At 33.5% G+C, this 22,259-nt stretch overlaps 1 protein-coding gene across 2 annotated transcripts in view; it reads left to right on the forward strand.

Moving 5' to 3' along the window:
- FUT8 (fucosyltransferase 8) overlaps window positions 1-22,259 on the forward strand; it is a 139,249-nt gene that overhangs the window by 49,932 nt on the left and 67,058 nt on the right. For both annotated transcript variants that reach the window (XM_065636623.1, XM_065636625.1), the window contains 2 exons: window positions 2,871-2,964; window positions 15,353-15,778. In XM_065636623.1, coding sequence (XP_065492695.1) covers window positions 15,576-15,778 — 203 coding nt within the window. In that variant the 5' untranslated portion in view covers window positions 2,871-2,964; window positions 15,353-15,575. The remainder of the gene's footprint in view (window positions 1-2,870; window positions 2,965-15,352; window positions 15,779-22,259) is intronic.

Raw genomic sequence — 22,259 nt, forward strand, 5'->3', positions numbered from 1 at the left:
TGAGAATCCATTACCTCATTAAATCATCTGTTTCAATGGCAGATTCCTTTAGTTGTTTATACTTACAGGTTTAGGAACTCCTTTCCCCTTTTTTGTGAGCTGAATTTATCTAGGTTAAACTCCTAATCCCCAGATTTTGTTATGCATTTGTTTGCAAGTGTAAGAAGCCATTCAATGTCAGAAACCATTTCTTTTTTAACATAAGTTATGTCCTGCTAACTTCCACAGTCTGTTCCTACTGTATTGCTTCCACAGATTCTCACTCTTCCTATTTTCTTTTGGAATGAGGTTTCTGCAAGGGCTATCACTAGATTATTAATTTATTACTCTGGAGGAGGATCATGCTTGATGTTAGAGTTGATGTTTGAATTTTTATTATTCATTCTTGACTGTGATGGTATTAGATTAGGGTTGAATGGAGTCAATACAGAAAGTAAACAAGAATACATAAACCTTTGCTCTTATATAATTGTCTTGTTCATTTGCTAAGATAATTTTTATCTTACAAAGACATTTGGTTAGTTCAGATGAGACAAGATGCAACATCTTTGCTGTGCTTCTGGTTAATGTATTATCTTAATAGTTAAAAGGGACTATAAAACTGAAGACTGCTTTATCCATTACTTATTAAAATGAGTCCATATATATAGTTTCCATGGAGGAATGTAGTGTTTCTGCAATTGACTCTTTTATCTTCTAAAAGAAAAATCACCAGTTACTTTTTGTTGAAGTGTTTGACAGAGAATCTCACATATATTTGACAAGTAAGCTGCTCTTTTCCTTTGAAGGTACAATTCCCTCTTTTGTTTAAAATTGCATCAGTTGTCAAAAAATTAGAAATTACTGTATCTTTTTGCAAGTTTTCAAATGTAATGTTACAAAAATTGTAAGCACTTATTTATTACTGTATCTAAAACAAAGAAGTGCTTGATATTTGCAAACAGTATTGGTTTTTATTGTTGATTTAAGCCTTTTTCTAGTTTTGAGAATGTTTGGTCTGTGATAATAAAATTACTTTTTTTTTTTTCTGATCTCTCACCAGAAGCTATATAGTTGAAGTAAGATTAGTAGTAATACTTAATTTTCTTCTCTCTTTTTTTTTTTTTTCTTTTCCCTCCCACCCCCCGAAATGAATTTAGTAACTATAGGGAGTGGGAGCCTGAATTAGCCAGAATTTTGATGTTTTTCTGCCTATGCTTTCTCATTGTAACTAGCTCGTCAAAGGAGACCAAATGTTTTTTACTTTAAAAAATGCCAATTTTTATTAGAACGACAGGGTAATTAACATTTTAAGTGTTGCAAACTCAGTGAGTAGGGAAAACAGAAGAAAAGGGTTTGTTTTTTTTTTAACAACTTCTTCCCTACCCACATTGTCACTATGTTTATATTGTTGCTTCCACTTGGCTACAGTTAATTCAGTGACTTTCAACTGTGTACAGTGCCCTCTGATCTGCTGGAAGCTTTTCCTACTGTGTGCAAGGTCAGGTGCCTGCTCCCTGCTCCTTACTGCAATTTCTTTCCTTGGGCTGCAGGCTTTTCTACTGGAATTTTCTCGACTGCCATACTGCACAGTTTCTTGAGCCTCCCAGACCTGAGTATAGTCAGGATATCTCCAAGAAAAGACGATTGTCTCTCTCTGGGAGGCCCTACCTGACCCAGTCATCTTAAAGAAGCATTAAAATGGTTGTGAACAAGTAAGCACAATGCTTCCTGCCCCCCTAATACTGTCTGTCAAAAAGAGTGGAAGGCATTTCTAAAAGGTATGAAGCAATATACATCAAAAGTATTATTAGAACGCACAAAAGGCAGGGCTTGGAACAGCATGTATATTGTCTCTAATAACAAAATTCTTCTTTGTTCATTTTAGTATTTATAAGAGCTGATTATTTTTTTAGGTTAAGGAGGTATGTATTTTGAAGGATAGCAGGAATTTTCTTGAAATTTTGGGAGTTGTATTCTTCTGCTATGGAATTATTTGAATGGGCTATTCGATTTATTTGTAATGTGTTTTCTCCATATCTCCAGATTTGTGACAGTTCAATTAAATGATCATTCTAGTGACTTTTAGTATTTTGATTAAAAGAAAATTAATTTTTTTTGCAAGGTTTCCTTATTTATACTTTCTATAAACCATAACGTACATGAAAGAATATACATGAATACTCTTCTATCCATTTTATGAAAAACAGGATTAAAAAAAAATCCATCCTTAATGGTGGTGGTGGTGGTTGTTGTTTTGTGTGTTGGTTTTTTGTTGTTGTTGTTGTCGTTGGGGTTTTTTTTTTTTTTTTTTTTTTTTTTTCAATTTCAAAGTTTTCACTGGTATTTTGAACAGGGAGTAATGTTTAGAGATGGGGAAACAATTATTCAAAAAAACTGCTAAATGGGTGAATTACTTTAATTATGTAGATTTATATCTTGCATTCAAAATTTATGACATCCTTCAGCTGAAAATTTGATACTATCTGTAAACATTAGTGAATTCAACTTCAAACATCATTTTGGGCTTGGTAAATATTAACAAGGGAAACAGATCTGGTGAGACTGGCTTGTACAAGTTATTTACTAAATCACTACAGACACTAAAATATTCTTTGATTTAATTCTTTGATTGCTAGATCACATTGTATCTAGTTTAAGTGTAATGAGAGATGGTAGCTAAAATATTATGATTAAATAAGTAATTGATCTTTGTGGAAAATCAATAATTAGTTAAATAAAAAGTAGAAAATGTGATATTTTAAGATGAATTAGGTTCTTTTTTAATGTTATGATAAAAAGGCAAATCAAAAGGAAGATGTTCTTGTAGAATGTGAAATGTTTTTGCTTGAATGTGAAACTAAAGGGACCTTCTCTTTTCTTTTAAACAGTTACTAATTTCACTAGCTGCTGGACTAGTGGAATTACTTGTTAACCTCCAAGCCCATGATGCGCTTGCGTTTATGTCCTGCTATCATGGAATGGGTAAGCTGTTCTTCAGATGTGTTCTGCAGTTATGATATTTAAAAATTTACTATTATTTGTGTGAAAGATAATATACATTGTACATTTGCATGTTATGCATTTTAGATTTTTTTTCACACCAAAAGCTGTAAAAAATGCTGATTAAATTAAATTCCTGAAAAGTTCTGTTATTTCATGGAATCATAGAATAGCTGACTTTGGAAAGTGTTTCTGGACATCTATTCCAACTCTACTGCTCAAAGTATTGTCAAATGGAGCAGGTTGCTCAGGTCTATGTCCAGTCTCTAGGGATGGAGACTTCACTAACCTGCCCAACCTGTTCCAGTGTTTGATCACCCTCACAGTAAGAAGTATATTCTTAGGCTTAAATAGAACTTTTTGGTTTATTTTGTGCCCGTTGAATAGAGTAGACTATTTCAGTTGGAATGAACCTACAAAGATCATCTATTCCAACTGCCTGAGCAACCCAGGGCTGACCAAAAGCTAAAGCATGTTATTAAGGACATTGTCCAAATGCCTCTTAAACACCGACAGGCTTGGGGCATTGACCATCTCTCTAGGAAGCCTCGTCCAGTGTTTGACCACCCTCTCCTGCTTGTGACATGGGGAGCTGGAACCTCACAGGGAGTCTACAGAGGTGTTCAAGGAGCTGAGGTTATAAAGATATAATATAAACGCAGGAGTATGTATTTATTGGTTTCCATCAGGTGTAAATGAGGGAAGCATGAACAGCTATCATTACCAAAGAGAAAAATATATTAATCTGGATGGTTGACCTAGATAATGTTTGCTGTTTTGAACAGCAAGGAGATAATGGAAATGAATGTAATAAAGTAGTATTAGAAATTCCTTTGGAGTGGAAGAATTAAGACCTTGTTCAATAATGGTACCATGATTATTATTCTGGATAACAACTCAGATATTTGTGGGAATTAGAGATCACTGATGGAGGAAGAGGCTTATAGGAAATAAAAGGTATGCATACATTCCTTAGTTGCTTTCCTACAGCATTCTGATTGAACTTATTGTAAGGAAGATGGGAAATTACTGTTCTGTCAGCTTCAGCTTGTCTGCTATACACCTTCCTAAGAACTTGAAAAAAGCAGTAGCAATGTTGGTTTGGCAACTTCTGACATATCTTCACTGATTATCAGTCAGTTTAGGGAATTTATTGCTACTGCTTTGCTTCAAATACAGCAACTCTGGAGCTGTCAATCAGCTCTCAGTTTATAATCTACATGTGTTTATCTTTTCTTGTTGACTTTATTTTGGTTGAATCAGTAATCACTGCCTATGATTGAAGGATAAAATTAGTTATACAGAGCAGCTACCTTTGTTTGAAGTGCAAACAAACTGTAAGTACTGACTTCTCAAAAGGAGAAGAAATTTGGCACAAGAAGATTGCTTACTAGACATTCCTCTGCCTTCCTTTCTGAAGGTGTTTTAATTTCAAAATACTGCAAAGTGGTTTTCAACTATAAAATTTTATGCAGTTAATTTGAAAAAAGTCTCTGTGTTGGTCAGCTCAGTATTTTAGAATAGACACTAGAAACTCAGAAATAATACTAGGATCCTTTAAGGTTCATATTTCCTCTGCTTTGAATTCCTTGTCTGTAGTATAATATTTATTCTGCTTATGCTTCCAAATGAATCTTATGATGACTTTTCTCAAATTGATAATCTTGGTTTTAGGCCTAGCTTTAATTCCTCAACTCCTGGTAATTTACCTTCTTCATAAGCTCTGTAAGCAGAAAAGTCATCAAGCTTCCACACTCAGTGGTAGCCTCTCTGTAACCAAATTTCAGGAAGGATAAATCACATTGCATCTTTCTCCTAAGTTTGTTCTTGTAGGTTATGATTTTCTTTTCTAACCAAATAAGTGAGCCTGTAGCTTTCACAGAGTTAAGGAAGTCCCTCGGCATCATCTCTTCCTGCCAGGGAGTTTTCTGTGGTGAAGATGCAAAATCATAGTATTCAAAGGTTTCAGTAGTGAATAAATCTCCACTTGCAATGACATTAAAAAGAGCAGTGAATTCCTTTGAGACAATGTTTAATATGAGAATAATCTGCTGATCGTATCAGATGAGCAGGTCATATTTATTTGTGTAAAATTATAGGGGAGTATATGAAGAGAAAATTGCTCAGAGCAATCCATACAGATACAAAATTATGCTTTTACAGAAACAGTAGTAAAGATGAAGGCATGGATGTAGGAGTAAATAGTAAACAAGAGTCACGATTATGTTTACTTATGTGCTATGATACATGTGAATAGAAGTTAAGAAGAAAAAGGAAGTAAATTTACACAATAATTAAGTATATATATGGAATACTACAAAATTTATGCCCTTGTTCCAGAAAAAGCAGGGAATGGATAGTTTTTATGGACTGAAAAATAAAATTATATAACTGAAACAATGAACTTGAATAGAAAACGAAAGGAACTTCATTTTGTATATTTTTAGAATATAAACATTAATACATGCTCTGTGAATGGTTTTCTGTTCTCTGGTTGAAGAAAATAATACAAAAATATGTATATTAATAAAGGTAATTAAAAAGTTTTAGATGAATGAAAGAGTTTCTAAATTGTTTCCACTTAATATTCTGAAAAGTTTGGAACTAAATTGGATGAAGTGTCTTGGGATTAGTATATGTGAATGCTAGAATTAGAAATAATTACCAGCGCTGGCTTGATCCCAAGTAGTATGCAAAGCATGGGGACAAATTTTGAAAGAAATGATAATTAACAAAGTAGAGCTAGATGAAAATGAGATAAATGCAACGCAGGTTTGCCAAAGACAGTTTGGTCTGGATTATTCTAGATTTACTTATTAACTGTTTCAATAAGGGAAAGTAAATTTCCTAATGAAACTTAATTTGAGAGAAAATGTGTATCTGGACTTCCTTTCAGCAATTTCTTGGCACATAAAAAATTAGATATTGAGTTAGAGAACATGTGGATGAAAAGTACAATCAGTCGTCGGAAAAGGAAGTAGCTGAAAAGATGAAGTGACAGTGACTTGTGCTGCAAGGAAGAGTATTAGACTGGAGAGAGACACTATTAATGCAATGGATTACATCTGTTATTCATCTTCAGTGTTTTCAGTAGTGAAAATGTCACAAAAAACATAATAGATCATAATGAAATTTAGGTCACAAAGTAGAGGAGTGTTATGAAGGGGGTCAAAACTGGGCAAGAATAATTTTTTTACTTGGGATACTGGAGTGGTAGAATGAGATAAGGTGTAATAACACAAATTTAAAAGGATTAAAAAGAAGAATTTCTGTATAGAAAATGTGTGCTCATCAATTTGAACAGATATAAATGCAAAAAGATTTGGAGGTATTATGTCCTTGCAAAATGGTCGTTTACTGACAGAGTAATGTGGCCATGAAAAAGACATGTCCAGTTGTGGGATATATCATAGAAAACAGGTCCAAGGGAGAAAAGCAAGTAATTGTTTCATACAAGATAGCGCCAACATCTTGTGTGTTATGTATACAATTCTGACTCCTGATGTTCTGAAAAGACTTAATTGGAATGGCAGCTGGTGCAGGACCTGGAGAATTTGTAAGGCTCTGGCAGGGAAGAGCTTGTAAGCCAGTGTATAAGACTCAGACTAGCGTAGAAGTCTGAGAAGGGATGTGGCTGCTTTCTATAGATAGGCCACTGTGTACAGAATAAGGCAGTAGCTGAGCTCTCTGAACTGAGTTTATACTAGGGCAAGAAAGCACAAGTATAAACTGGCAAAATATAAATTTAGTGTGGAAATTAAAGAAGGCTTTTAAGCATTGGAAGAATGAGGTTTTTAAACAGCCTTCCAATAATTAGGAAAGGAAATCCATATTTTTTCTTTTAGGTGGAACTTAAAGAGGTTTCTATGACATGGTTACCTGAGTACTGGGACGTAGGATTTGAGTGAAGAAGTCTTGCCCATATGACCTAGTTCAGATTATGAAGATGGTGTTTCATTAATCATTCCTAAAGAATGCATTGCATACACCATGGATAATATTTGCAACATTTCTTATTTGTGTCAAACACTACAAGAGTCATTTAATTGTTATTTTTGTCCTTTGATCCTTAGTTTTATTTTAATATCCTAAAAGGATTATTTCTTTAGGCTCTAATCCTTTGTCAGAGGCTGTGCCATCACATCATTGTTACATAGGAACTAGAATCAGAAAATTGTGGGTTTTTTTTTTTTTTAATTTTTATTGGAGCACAACAGGTTAACATTACTTAGTTGCATGCTTTCCTAAGAAGATAATTTTTGTTAGTGAAATCTTACAAATAACAATGTGACTTATTGAAGTTTACTTGTAAGCGAAACTAACAATGATGTGAAGGTTCAATCTAAGTTGCATGTACAGTGTAACATGCTTTTTGAGTGTTTCACACTTAGTGATAAGTCATTGTGATAGCCCTTAACAGTGAGGTGAATTTCATGTTTCATATGGTGAAAAAAGAATTGTAGATAATGTACATGCCATTATATATAATACTGTGTACATTAGCTATAGTAATGTATGAGTTTTGCTTCATGAGTAATTTTTCTTCTTTTCCACTTACATAAGATACACTTTTGTTTGAGTGAATTTGGGTCAGTAGGTGGTTGAGCCAAAAGTAGACTTGCTTAGCTTGCTTTGAACTGAACCTAAAATATCTTGAAACTCTACATTGCCAAGAAAAAGCATAGTGCTATTCTGGGCCATAATTCTGAACAGCAAGCAAAAATACACAAGGAGAAAATCACTCAATCACTGAATTTGTTATTGAAAGCATGTTGGGAATAGTAAGTTAAAAGCACTTTTTTAAGTCATGGAAGATTTCCTTTCATGTGAAATGATGGTATGGGGCTATACAAGTACCTTTTAAAGCTTTAAAATAACCAGAAGGCATTATGAGAGCAAGATGAGGAAAGTTAGTATATATTTATTTTTTCATTGATTAATCATTTTTGCTATAGCAAAAGAAGTTTGTCATGGATGCACATTATTTCTGCTGCTAATGTTGGAGCTACACTTCAGCCTCTTTTTTTGTTATTTTAATTAAGTCGATGTTCTCTTTACTGTTTCTTTTAGTCATTTTGTAGACACTGCATTGCATTCAATTGAAGCAATGGTTTTTAACCGAACCTTGGCTGTTAATTTGACAACAAAACATTTTTATATGCTTATAATGAATTGTGCGTTACATGTGTAGTATGCACAATTTGATTTCCTGATTAAGGCATTGAAGCAGACCCTTATTTTTATGTAAATATTCTGCCTTCTCTTTAATGGAGTCTAAATAAATTTGTGACACTAACCACATTTTCTGTGCTATGCATTTAGCAGTAAATAAATTTTAATTTCACAATCTTGTTTTCCATTCAACTGATTCATTAAAAGTTGTGTAGTCCTAGTGGTTTATAATAGGAAGTACTTATCAGAACTTTTTTTCTTCATTAAATAATCCTGCATGTTTTGTATTTGACTGTTTATGATAGAGCTACAGGATTAAATTAAACCTGAAAAATAGCTTAATGTAGGTGATACTTTGCTTTCAACTTAGCATTTGCTTTTAACATTACTTTGTTCTTATTCTATGGAACTTTTTCCTAATATCGTATTGATTTCTTTAGTAGCTGAAACAGGAGTTTGAAATAACAAATCAATTTATGAGTGACAAAAAACTCCTACATTTAAATACAAAAAGCCCTGATGTTAATTACCACCAATATCTATTTGTTTCTCACTTTTTTTGAGAAGATTTCATAGCTGTCTGTAGTCTCTTCATCTTCGGTCTCCGATGGAACCGGGAGACTCTTTGCTTTCATATGTGAAAGATTTTTCCACTGTCTATGTAGGTTCAAACAGCTTTATTTCCCAACGGCTAAAAGCTGTGTCTTTACAAGTCTACATTCAAAAATCCCCGAAGGTTACCAGTTTCACTGGGGCATCTCCAGCCCCACACTGATACTGGCATTAACACTTCTTTTGCCACTGTACTGTTGTGTGCTGCTATTTCTGCTGAGATTCATCTTTTCAGTGCACACCCAGCACCTACACCAGTGCTGTGACTGGGATGTCTGTGGATGGTGGCTGGTTCTTATGAAGGGGAGATGATTTGCCTGAGAGATCAGATTGAAACCCTCTTAACTGGGTGTAGTGATGACATTTAATATGAAAATTAACTTGAAAAATTGCTGTAGAGATAATTCCAAGAGCTGTTGGGGAGAACAGAGCAAGACATTCTTTTTCATCCCAAACACCTAGGTTAAGCCCTTTGAAAGAGAAAAAAAGAGGTATCTTATGATATTGTTTTAGAAGGTGATACTATAAGAATGTAGTCAACCATTCTCAGAATTCCCTAGAAGGAAGACAAGAACTAATCTAAAATTGCAGGTAAGAAAATGCAAATTAGCTAATTGTCGATATACTGTGTTTTGACATGCTTATGGACTGGAAAATGCAAGAGCATGGGTAGATCCAATCTAACTTAAGATGAGAAATCATGAAAAATCTCAGGGAAAACTAGTTAATCAAAATACATGGCTTCCTCTGTTAAAAGAAATGTAGTGTTGTATTCTTAGATAAAGGATCTTCAGTATATAATAACATATTTTAATAATAAAACTTGTAATTATTATTTAGATATTTTCCTGTTTCCCACTTAATAAAATATTTATATTCATACTGCTTTCTCACAGCTTTTAAGTTTAGTGGGCTCTTATTTTGATATTCAGTATCAGACGATGTTAATGACTATGTATGTTATGATTCATCTCAGGTTTGAATTACTAGGTTTGTGGGCTGCTGCTGAGTTCTCTCTAATTTCAGGCTTATACTTTCAGTCTTGGCAGTCCTGAGCTTAGTTTGCAGTATGAAAACTCATAAACAGAAGGATAAATATTGACATTACATCTTGACTTTCTGTCAGGCAGGTAACTGTGGTATACGTCTGCATGTGGAGGTCTTTCAGAAACCTGATAACAAGCTGTAGAAATTGAACAGTTTTAAAAATGTTATAATTTTTCCTTTTTGTTTCCCTATTTGTTCTTTTATTTCTGCTAGTCTTTTATTTATTATAATTTAATTTATTTAAAGGTCTTGTATGGACTTTGAAATACTGAAATACTTTGACATTTTGTGTTCCCAGAACAATATGAAATGGAAGAAAAAAGTAAAAGGCATATTACAGTACAAAGCCAATAGTTAAGAGTAGTTAGAACTCATGTATAATTAGAAGCACCACTTTTTGAGGTACTGGCTGACTGTTCAATGTTAGTTCAAAATATTCTTTCTATTTCCTCAGATAGTTTGGCATTGTTATTTTATATTTAACTGTACTGTGACCTAAGTTATAAAAAGAACAATGACATCATCAGAGATTCATAGGAACCAGATAAAACATGCTGTCTTTTGCATATTATATAAAATGTTTGAATAGTTTGAGAACTCTATGTTCTTTAAAATATGAAAGTCCATTAATTGTTTTAGTCATAATTTTATTTATTCTCAGGAGGTAAAAACCGGTTTACTATTAAAGAAAGTTAAATTTAAAGCGTCAGTACTTTAAACTCACTTGTGTAAAAGCAATGTGAAGGTGCTACAAGAACGATGTACTTGAAAATAATTAATGTATGGCATTAATTGCTCAAGATGTACAGTGATGTAAATAAAAATGGTATTAGCTGTTTTTCCCCCTATATACACTTGAAGATTTTATAAGCTCTTGAGAGCCAGGAGTAATTGAACGATCTTATCCTCAGAACCACAGACAAGTACTTGATAACACTATCATTCCATTTTCTTCCTTGAAAAGATTGTCTGATATTTCTCCTGAGTTTCTATTTTTTTTTTTAAACCAAACACTCAAGAAGTTACATTTTTTATTAGTGAGTTCTAATTTTTTTTTTTATAAAGTAGATGTAGGATAGTTAGCCCTTTGAAAATGTAGTCTTTTTGTGTTTGATAACACAAAACCTTTAATAACATTTAAAATAATGTTGGTTTAACATTTTAAATATGATTGTAAAAGTATTCACACCGTATCAGATCAAAGGCTTATCTAGCCTGATGTATCTCCAAGACTGGCTTGTAATAGATGTTTAGGGAAAACTGCATGAACCAGGATACCATGATGATATGTATTACCCTGGTATATTCACCAGTTTCCAACAAATTGTGACTTGGGATTCTGAGAATATTGGATGGTGTCTTTGTGGGTAGCCTTTGATGAATTTTAATCTTCCTTAAAATGATCTAATGGCCTTTGAAATGTAAACTTTTAACACCTGCAGTGTTTCATCAAAATGAGTTTCATGCTGGAATTGCAAACTTTGAGAAATACCTTCTTTTGTTTTGAATTTAGTCAAGCCAGAAAGTTTTAGTCGTTATTGCCTTGTACTAGCAGTAACAACAAACAATTATACCCTGTTTACTTTCTTATACTGTTAATGATTTTTATTGATTTGCTTCATTAATTCCTGAGTTGTCCTCTCTACTAATCTGTTTAGCCACTCATACTTACTGAAGGTTATTCTCTTTCTCTTGGCTAATTTTTGTAACGCTTTTCTGTATAATTTATATTTCTACCTTATATTTTTTTTTGTTGGTTCAATCAGAATGGTATGAAGTAATCAAAGTTCTAACACTGTGTTTTTATCCAATGGTATAATGGTAATGATATCTGTAGGGGTTTATTTTGGGAATTCTTGGGTTTGTGTTTATGTTTTGTTGTTGTTTGGTGTTTTTATTTATTTATTTATTTATAGCCTGTGAAGACTCGGTTGCCTTTTGCCCAATGCTGAGCTGATATTTTATAGAATTACCTGTCACAGCTAAAGTCCTTTCCTGATGGATAGTGATCAAAGGTCATCTATACACAACTCTACACACTGATCTAGACTGATTTTTCATCTGCCATTTTATTTCTTTGTTAGATAGTGTCTTGATGTCCTTGAGTTCATTGCTGTCAGCTTTTGTACTATATGTGCAGACATTCTTACCTCACTTTTCTCCTTGTTTTCCAAATCAATTATCAATTATGAATATATTAAACTGTATGAACTCTACCATGAGTCCCAATGAGGTCAGTCCCTTGTCATTTGTTTCTCTTAAACTGCTGACCTAGTCTTACTGTAAGTGTTTTCTCTTTTAATGGGCTGGTGGCTCACATGATGAACTGTCTTTTTCCATGCAGCTTAGTTTCTTTGAAACACTTTGAGGACCTCGTTGAATGCCATCTGACATATTGAATAGATCAACTCTGTAACAATTAGTACTGCTTCTCTCTTGCCTTTGTGTTTGTTTACATCTTCAAAAGAAATTTAATAAATTTATGAGGCACAATTTCTCCTTCCAGAAGCCATGTTAGTACTTTTTTACTTTCATTACATTTATCCCTATGTCTGCAGTTTTATTTAATCTTATTATTATTTCTGCCAGTTTGCCTGACATGAACATAATGTTTTTTCTGATTTGTAGTTGCAGACATCCCTGCTGTAGCCCTTACAAAGAATTCGGTTTACTTTTTTCATTTTCCATTCCTTTGCTACAGGTGATTATAAATGAGAGGTTACATACTACTGTTAATAGTTAAACTATTGCATTCTTTAACTGCTTTAGAATTGTTGGAAGAATACCATCTGTTCCTGATGGCTTGCTAAATTAATTTTGTGTATCGTTTGATAGCCTGTTCTACTAACACTGTTGTTTGAGACAGACCAATGCTTCCTCTTATAAAGCAGCTACCTGATTTGTGAGTCTACTTAAGCTCCTGTGTTACGAAAAACAGTTCAAAAAAAAGAAAGTCGGTATTTTCCTTGCAAAGTACTCAAAACATTTCTTTTATACTCTCGTAATTTGTTGACTTGGAGTCTGTGGTAAGCTATCTGCTTTGGAAAAAAGGTTTAGTATTAATTTTTATGTCTTTGATGTACCAGAATTTACAGTTTTATCTATCTAATAATTTGATCATGCTTGTAACTTTTCAAAAAGGTACTTGCTTTGCTAATTATAATAGTCACCTTTACCTGCTGTTTTAATCAAGACCATGATATCTTTCCAGGTGGCATGGAGTCCCCTTGTCTTTTAAAATAGTTAATCTTCTCGAAATGAATCACAGCTGTAGTTAATTTTTTTTACTTTGATGCTCTTAGAATGAGATCACATCTGAGGATGTTATGGAGACTTATAAAGTGGTCCTCCAGCAGAAACTTTTTGATCTAAGTTTTGCAAACTGCTTATGATTAAGTCAAGAGTTTTTCATAGTTGCTTCTCTCTTAAGCAGTAGTTTTATTATGTCTGTAGCATCTGTTTATCCTCATCACAATTCCCAGAATAATAGTTACCCAATCGGTAGAGCAATATTTGAAATCTCCTATTATTTTTTCTTTCCTCTGCCTTCACAGACTTTGCTGCAGCCATAGTCAACCATTTTCTGGGCGACTGGTAGTATGGATGTAAGAATACACTCTCTCACTTACACCTTCAATGTCAGTCCATTGGGGGTTTATGTTAATAATTCCTGCAAGTAGATAGGCTTGCTTCGCTTATAGCAGCAGTCCTCTGTGGGTCGGTCATGGCCTTTTTCATATAATGTGGGATCTTTTTACTTGTGCTGTGATCTGTAAAGATTGTTGAAGAAACCACTGTCTTCCTGAAGGCAGTCCCATGCTTTTGCCAAGCTAAAGCAGAAGCTATATAAAGCGTTCTCAGAGATCTGTAGAAAATGAGACACTCCTACTGTGGGATTCTGATATTACGTTCAAAGAAAACCGATCTGCTTATAAATCACCTTGCCACAGATACATTAGATGGAAAAGCCTGAGAAAGGTACTAAAGATGTTTTCCATTTCATCAGTAGTATTGAATTTTCAAATAGTTTTTCTTATGTTCCATATTACCAGTCTTAAGTGGAATTTTTTTTCCCTCTTTCAAAAATATACAAACAAAAAGTCTTCTGCAAGATAACTAGAGAAATTTTTCAACTTTTTTAATACTATGTTAGAATTTTTGTATCTGGAAGTGTGTGCTCCAGGCGTGTGTCCACGACTGGGTGAGTTTGGAAGTTATTGCAAGATGGGAAGTCTTTTCTCTAAACTTGAAAATAGTCGGAACTGAAACAAAAACCACCAAAATGAAAGGAAAAAGAAGTTAAGGTGAAAGAAGTTGGGTGTGGATAGCATCTCAGAGGAAACACGATGGATTTACAGATTTGAGAAAAGGAAATATAGATTATTTTGGAAATTGAGTATAAATGGCATACATACGGATTTTACAAAATGTAAAAATATTACTTTGCAGAGAAAGAGGAAAAGAGGTGAGAAGTACTTAAGATTTTGACCATGCTGATTGCTTAAATCTTAAAATCTGTTCTAGTTAGAGTGAGGAGATTATTAAACTCATTTAATGATGTTTTGCCAAGTAGAAAATGAGTTGAGGTGATTTTGCATTTTTTTTAATGGTGCAGCGTTTTTAGATGAGAGAAGGTATTACCTATGGAGCATTTTTTTTTTACATTTTTATAGTATTAATAAGACTTGTCAAAATGGGTTTGGTAGTTTTAAAGCAGAAGAAAAGGGTTTCTAAAAATTAGATTTCTAAAGTCATATCTGATTTTTAAACGTGTGATTATAGCAGTGCCATATGGGTTCTACTTTCAATCCCCCTTTTTTCTACCCCTTAGATGTTCAGTGTTTGTATCTGTTTTAGCAAGTACAGTGGAAGAGTAAAGAGAGAAGTTGTGTGTCTTCCAATTTTAAGCAAGAAAAAAAAAATTTGGGTTTCATTGTAGGTGAGCATTTCAGGGGCCACTATAAATTTAAGAGTAAGATATATAATGGATTGTTTGTTTAGAAATTATTGCTTACAAGTTGCTTGATTGGTATTACAGCTGCTACTAGGCCAATCTACTTGCAAGTAGTAGAATATACTGTTAGAATGGCTATAACTCTTCTGTTACAGAGTGGAGATCATGATAAAAATGGAAAAGTGTGTTCATAAAGGTGAAAAAAGAAGATAAATTTGTAATTGAATAAAAGCTCTTTGTTGATAGTAAAGGAGACTATTCAGTTTACCACAGATGATTTTTGAACTATTTTAATGCATGAAATGACACACAAATGGGTAAACATTTCTCTTACAAAAAGTAGCATTTATTATGGCCATTTCAAAACCAGAGTTAATTGCATATTCTTTAAGTGGTTCATTCTTGAACTCAGCATAGTTTTTGTGGAAAGTTAGAAGTTTTTTTTCTTTTTCTCCTTGACAGAATACAGTAACATTGTCTACAATTGTTCCTGAATGTTAATGACAGTACATTGAGCTTAATTGCACTCCAGTATAATTTTATATATCAGAATTATAATTTCAGATTTTTTTATTCTTTTCACAGAATATAAATGAAGAATGATGTGTTATTAATGCTTTCTATGTACAGCCCGATAAGGATCTTCTTTAAGGAGCTGCATTAGGAGAAACACTGAAAATAATTTTCCTGTGGTACAATGTGGTGAAGCAGAGGAACTGAAATTGTCCACTTTTGTACAAGCTAAAGACTTAAAATGTTTGTTATTTTGTGAGCAGAAGCAGTTCTGGAGTGAATTGAACTTCTGAAAATGCGGCCATGGACTGGTTCCTGGCGTTGGATTATGCTCATCCTCTTTGCTTGGGGAACTTTACTTTTTTATATTGGTGGACACCTGGTACGAGACAGTGAGCACCCAGATCACTCTAGTCGTGAATTATCCAAGATACTTGCTAAACTTGAACGTTTAAAGCAGCAAAATGAAGACTTAAGGCGAATGGCAGAATCTCTCAGGTAGGATCTAAAACTAATTAAAACTTTTCAGGAAATGGTTGAAATATGAAATATCAGAAATTAAACTGAAAGAGTTGGTTTGTTTTTTTTTTTCAATCATGTTTAACATTTAAAAATACAGATAAGTGTTTTAGTCAGTGCTATAACTAACTGAAAATATATTGCAAAGCCTTTGAACAAGTAATATACATTTTGTTTTGATCTACTATATTCATTATTTACCAGTCATTATTTAATAGTGACAAATGTTACTGTCACAATAACAGAGTTCTGTGGGTGGTTAATTTCTCGATGCCCATTTCAAACAAGTGCAATTATTATGATGTTCAAACCAATTAGAACAGCTAGTGACTTTTCTACACTTTTGCATGCAGTAAATGGAAGAGCTCGTTTTAAAGGCTCTGAAAACATTTGTACAGTTTGTTGAAGATAAACTTGGATTTGCTGAAGAGGAGATGCATTAGACTGCTGCATTGTATGAATTCTTTTTTTTTCTTTGTCTTGCTGATAAACTTCTAGCAATACTTGTAAAATAGTAGGATCATATCCCTTTTTATAATTATTTGTTATGTTATGGATGGGTACAATTACAATTTAAAGTGTTTTCTTTCACCTTTTCAGACAGACAGCTTTTAACATAGACATCTGGTATCACCTTTCCTAAGAACTTGCAAGGGAGAGTTTCTTAGGCAGGATGTGTGCCAGGGTCAGGTTGGACCTAAGTATGTGGACATCACCACATGCAACCTAAAAGTCCCGATGGATCGCGGGGACAGTAGAAGTAGTTTCATGTGTTGTAGGAAAGTAGAGAGGAGCAAAGCTCAATAAAAGATTTTACAGAATGGGAGGGTGATGTTTATTTTAAAAATCTCTAAATGACCTGAATTCACTTACTGTCTCAGAACTACATACTGACAAGCACCAGGTCATGTGTGTAGCAGTGGTCTGGCCAGGATTACCTGCATAGAACATGGAGAGCAAGTGGCACTTGGAGTTGAGTCTTCATCATGTCTCGCGAGTGGTTCTTGCTTGGCAATGAGAAACTGATTTAGGACTTGCCTTTTAATACAGTTTAGGAGAAGATGCCATTTTGGATCTTCTACCTTGCTATTTTGCTTCATAAATCATAGGAAAAAATAGCAATTGCAAAAATCTCTTTGTTTTCCTTACTAGAGTGTTTTATGGTTCTAGTCCTGTTCTTGATACCAGTCTATTTCTTCCCTTCATTTGAATGAAATCGCACGTATGGACATCCTAGCAGTGAGATGAATCTCTTTCCTCTTAACACTGTTCTGATATTTCTTCTGGTGCATTCTCTCTCTTTCATGCATAGCCATGGCTATTTGATCTGATAGGCTGGATAGACTCCCCTGCCTGGCTGAAATTTCTTTTCAATGCACTAATATATGGTAACAACTGCATTGTCAAAAAGTTTAATATACTTTTGTTGACAGAATGGTGTAATGTAGAGTATGCTTCTACAAAGAAACTTAAGCAAGATCCTAGATTTGAGTAAATACAATATCTTTAAATTCCTTTAATATTAGACAATAATAGTCAACCTTAGGGTTTCTTGCCTCAGAGGGGAAAATATTTGGTCTTGAATGTAAAGATTACCACCCTCCAGGCTTTCAGCCCCCCATGTTTAATTATTTTACCACCCTCCAGGCTTTCAGCCCCCCATGTTTAATTATTTTTATTGAGCAAAATCCATGAAATGTTTTTTATAGAAACTTCACAGATAGGTTTGAGAGAGATCATGGTCGATCTCCATCATTAACATATTAAATCATAAGTGTGATATAGAATTTCAGTATCTCATTTCTTTGTTTGCCAAATAGAAGAAGTGGTTTTAAAAATAACTGTTAGCTTTAAAATTGTCCCATTTACGGTTTTGTGGGAAAATGGCTATTGAAAATGAGGCTTTAGCCAACAGTACATGGATTCAGTATCTATGTCCTGGAAGAGATCACTGCTGCTATGAACATATATAAAGAAACAAAACACCTCAACTTCAGAAATTGAATTAGACAGAAAGGATGACTTCTGCTCCAGTTAACATCTTAAAGTGAAGACATAACTTGTTTTAGGCTTTACTGATCAAAAGCAGAAAGACTAGAACTATTATTCGAATATGATTTAATTGCTAGATTTTTTTTTTTCTTTTTTTACTGAAAACTCCAGTTACTGATACTGGCTGTGAAATCTGAGTGGTTAAGATGACAGTCTTTACATCATTGTAGCTTGTAAAGGTAAAGCCTGTTGCCAAGTTGGATTTTGTTGCACTGAGGTAAAGACTTGGTTTTGCTGCCTTTCTCCATTAAGATTTTATATCTAGAGAACTAGGATGGTGGGGGTTTTTGTTTGCTTTTTGTGTTGTGGGTTTTTTTTATTCCACCAGAAGCACACTTTTTGCAGTGAAGATCTAGAATATATTATGGCATGCAACAGGGTTAAGCTAACACAGGAATTTAAGTATATTTCAATAATAAGTCTAACTTAAGGAAAATCATATCGATAAACAGGCTTCTGATTATCTACACCGATTAAAGTACTTTGACATACAGAGATAAAACTTTTGGATGGTAAAAATCTCAAAGTTAACAGAATTTATCTTATTGGACAAAGAAGTCAATGGTAGAAAATGAGCATTAATATCTAGCTGTGCCATTTATAATAGCTAGTTAGTGCAGGGATGAAGTGACAGAAAGCAGGTATGGTTACAAGAATTCAGTACTTTAATAAAAGTATAAGTCGTAACAATTCCCATTTTGAAGTTAGCAAAAACTGGTGTTTCATCTTTAAGTACATTGGGACCTTACTTATATGGTAAAATACATTTCAATAACATACATTTGAATTGCTTAGCATTTCCCATTATAATGGGCTCTCGTGACTTCAGTGACTTCCATCTCACCTGTTAAAAGTGTCAGTCCTCTGGGATGGTTGAAAACAGGAGCTGGGCTGTGCTTAGTTTCATCCAGGCATCCATGAATACCAGCATACGACAAGAAGTGATCTTTCCACTCCGAGATTTGAATGCTCCTTTGCTGTCAATTTATGTAGCAGCTCCTCATCCCCAAAGACAACAGCAACAACAAAACATGCCTTACAAAACACACCTTATGTGCATGCAAAATCAACCATTCAAAAGTTGAGATATGTTGTATCTGTGACAAAGTTTTATAAAATCTTGCTAAGCCCTTTTTTGCATATTTGATGTTGTAATATTTCTCCTGGTTGCTTCTTTTCACGCAGGATATGTGAGGAGTAGAATTAAGGTTTTAGGGCAGTAAAAGGACTGTTTGTTTTGTTTTCCCCAACACTTCTATGTTTGATTTCACAAACTACATCATGTTCTTCTGTTTTGGTTTTTTGTTTTGTTTGTTGTTGTTGTTTGGGGTTTTTGTTTGTTTGTTTGTTTGGTTTTGTTTTTATTTTATTTTTGTTTTTATTTGTAATTCATTACCCATATTGATTAAGAATAGTTCATACTTCAGTAAGGATTTTTGGTGAAGTTATTTTGAGATACTTTTTTTTAATATGTACCTTCAAAATAGTGCTGGTTGGAACAGTCACATCATTTTGAAAATTGCCTGAAGTAAAAATATGAATAGGAAATGAATACACTTCTCTGGTGCACTTCCGATGACTTGAAATGACTTCAGGCACCACTCAGGCTTTTCACATGCACAGTAAAAGCTTAGGTGAGAAGTTACTGTAGTTTTTCTTTTGCCAATATGATGCTTTGTAAAAACCTTACTTGTGGGCTATAAAGAGGCACAGATGTATATTAGTGATGCGGAAGATAAATGAAATTAAAGTCATTTTGTGTTGCCTGAGTTTTAGAAATTATGTGCATGAATATTGTGGTTTAATAAAATCTGGAGAGGTACCATAGTCTTTACAGGTTTATAAAGAATAATGTATGAGCAAATTGGATTGCTTTTAGAAGCAGCCTAGATCACATTAGTGCAAAATAGTAATAAAACTGAGTTTTTTCTATGTTGTTATGTTACTATTCTATATCCATTAGAATTGGAAGAGCCCTTTCAGGAACACTTATTACAGATGTTGTAGGTTTCACAGCAAAAATCTTCACCACAATTTTTACAGTTATTTAAAGGAAACTTGATAGGGTGTAATAATCAAATCAAAGTATTACATACTGTTTCATTGTTTGCCTGTAATGTAGTTTTAACTGAAAGTTTTATTTACTAGTACAGTTATGATATGACTACTAAAGGCCGTCACTGTTGCATTGCAATGATATAAGGCTTTTTGGAAGAGGAGAGCTTAAAATTACTACTTCTGTAAGCTTAAAATTACTACTTCTGTAAGTTCCTTAAACAGAAACTGGAAACATTGTGTGTATACCTTCATCTGTGTCCTAGACTTCCTTTTTTTTGCAATACATGAGTGATTCATAGTATTCATGTACTTCTTTGTGTCTGGCTGGGTGATAGTATAATTTTTATCTTTTATGGTATATTAGTGGTTTCCTCTCTTGGAAGATAAGCCTGGCAGTATGAGTACAAGTAATTTCAGAGTTTTCTTCAGGGAAGCTGAGAATCTTGTTAAATGGATTAATACTGTGTTCATATTACTAATACATAACTTCTGGTATATATTTACATACTAGAGTCTATTCAATATTACATTTTGTATAACCTGCAATTATTTTAATATGCACAATAACCTGTTTCTTCATCTGAATGGGATCATGTGTTATAAAGTAGAACAGGAATCAAAAAGGGCAAAATGTAATCAAACAAATAAAACCAAACACCAGTATTTCTAGAAATAGTTCTCATAGTTCTGAGTGTAGCTTCGGAAAGAAGAGGTAGGATTTTAATTTTGAAAGAGCATTATAGCTGCTTTAATGTAGTTGGCACTGAGGCTGGTATAGAATCCAAACTTGGGATCATTCATAAGGAAATCTCTTAAAGTACTTCCATCAATTACTCTGGGCAGTTGTTGGGCCCAGTAAGCCTGTAGTAAGCATTGAAAGGTACTTGGATACAAGAATGGCTTTGGGTTGATAAAAATTTAAAGGTTATTTTAAAATACTGTTTTCTATTACATGTACTCAAAGTGTCTCGTGTCTGAAGCTGATGGTATTGCAAAGGCTAGTGTGCGAGGGAGGAAAATCATTGAACTATATGGTGTGCATCTCTGCTCTTTTTACTGTTTTTTGTGCAATTCAGAATTAAGGGAAAGGACGCATCTTCAGTGGACATAAATAAGCGCCGATCAGGGCTGTACTGATTTAAATTGCTAAGAGATGTTGCTCGCTCTTTATTTGCAGATAACATTGAGTGTTTTCAGTTTTATTTACTGATGAGGTTGTATTTTAGGAGGGTGAAGTGACAACTTATATTCTTTTTTTTGATTGTGTGTGTTAGTGGTCATGAATAATTAAACATGCTTTTCTTCCTGGGGAAAAAGAAAAAGAGAAAGAAGAAAAGCCAGTCATAATGTGGCTTTAGTTAGTTGTAGACCTTCCAGCTCCATATGAAGAACTCAAAAAGATATAAATAAAAGAATGAGAAAATATTTGAGTGCGAATTTGTGAAATCTTACATTTTTCCTTTTGTTGATAAATTAGTTGAACCTTTTAAATGTCTTGGAAATAGGAAAAGGTTACAATGGTTTTTATAATTTATTTTTTGTTTTAAATTTTTTTAACAATTATTTTACACATTATGGCAGTTCTTGCAGCTAAACTGAATGTCACTACAATTATTTTTTGAGTGGGTCTTTCTGCCTTCAGAGGTTCAGATGAGAGCGCGCTACTTTGCCGTTGCCTTTCTATGTTACCTGAAGGTGGTGAGCAAGTGGCCTCAGTGATGTGGCTGAATTATTTTTTCTGTCTTTAAGTGTAGCTGGATTACTAAACAAAAGACGAAATAGAAATGGATTATCTCTACAATAGATAGTATTTTTGATGTTTAAAGTTATACAGTAATATCTTTATCTAATATGAGTTCATTATGCAAAAGATAATTTCTGTTTACTACAAAATGGTAGGAAACAGCATGCAAAAATTGCACCTTGTAAGTACTGAGAAAAATAATTCAAACAAAGCCACTGTTCCGTTTATTATCATGGCTTCCCATGTAAGTGGATTATAATTTTGTTTATTTTGTATTTGTAACTTAATTTGCAATGTTGTCATAAGAATAAGTGAAGTATAGTCTGTTCTAGATGCTTACTGAAATGTTCCTTTATTGTTGATTAGAATCATCATAGTTTAGATAAACTTACTTTGAACTCACTTCTCAAATTTTAAGGAGCAAGTCAGGACTTATTTTGATATGAAAACTTATGTGTATGTTTTTCAACAGGCATTCTTAGTCATAAGTATGTGTTATTCCTAGGATTTTCTGCACTAGGAGTTATTTACATAGATGATGTCATGAGTATAGATAAGGATTTTAATTCCAACACTTTTCCCTCAAATGTTGCCTTATCTCCAACT

Source organism: Caloenas nicobarica, chromosome 5 (genome assembly GCF_036013445.1).
Source record: "Caloenas nicobarica isolate bCalNic1 chromosome 5, bCalNic1.hap1, whole genome shotgun sequence".
Taxonomy (NCBI): domain Eukaryota; kingdom Metazoa; phylum Chordata; class Aves; order Columbiformes; family Columbidae; genus Caloenas; species Caloenas nicobarica.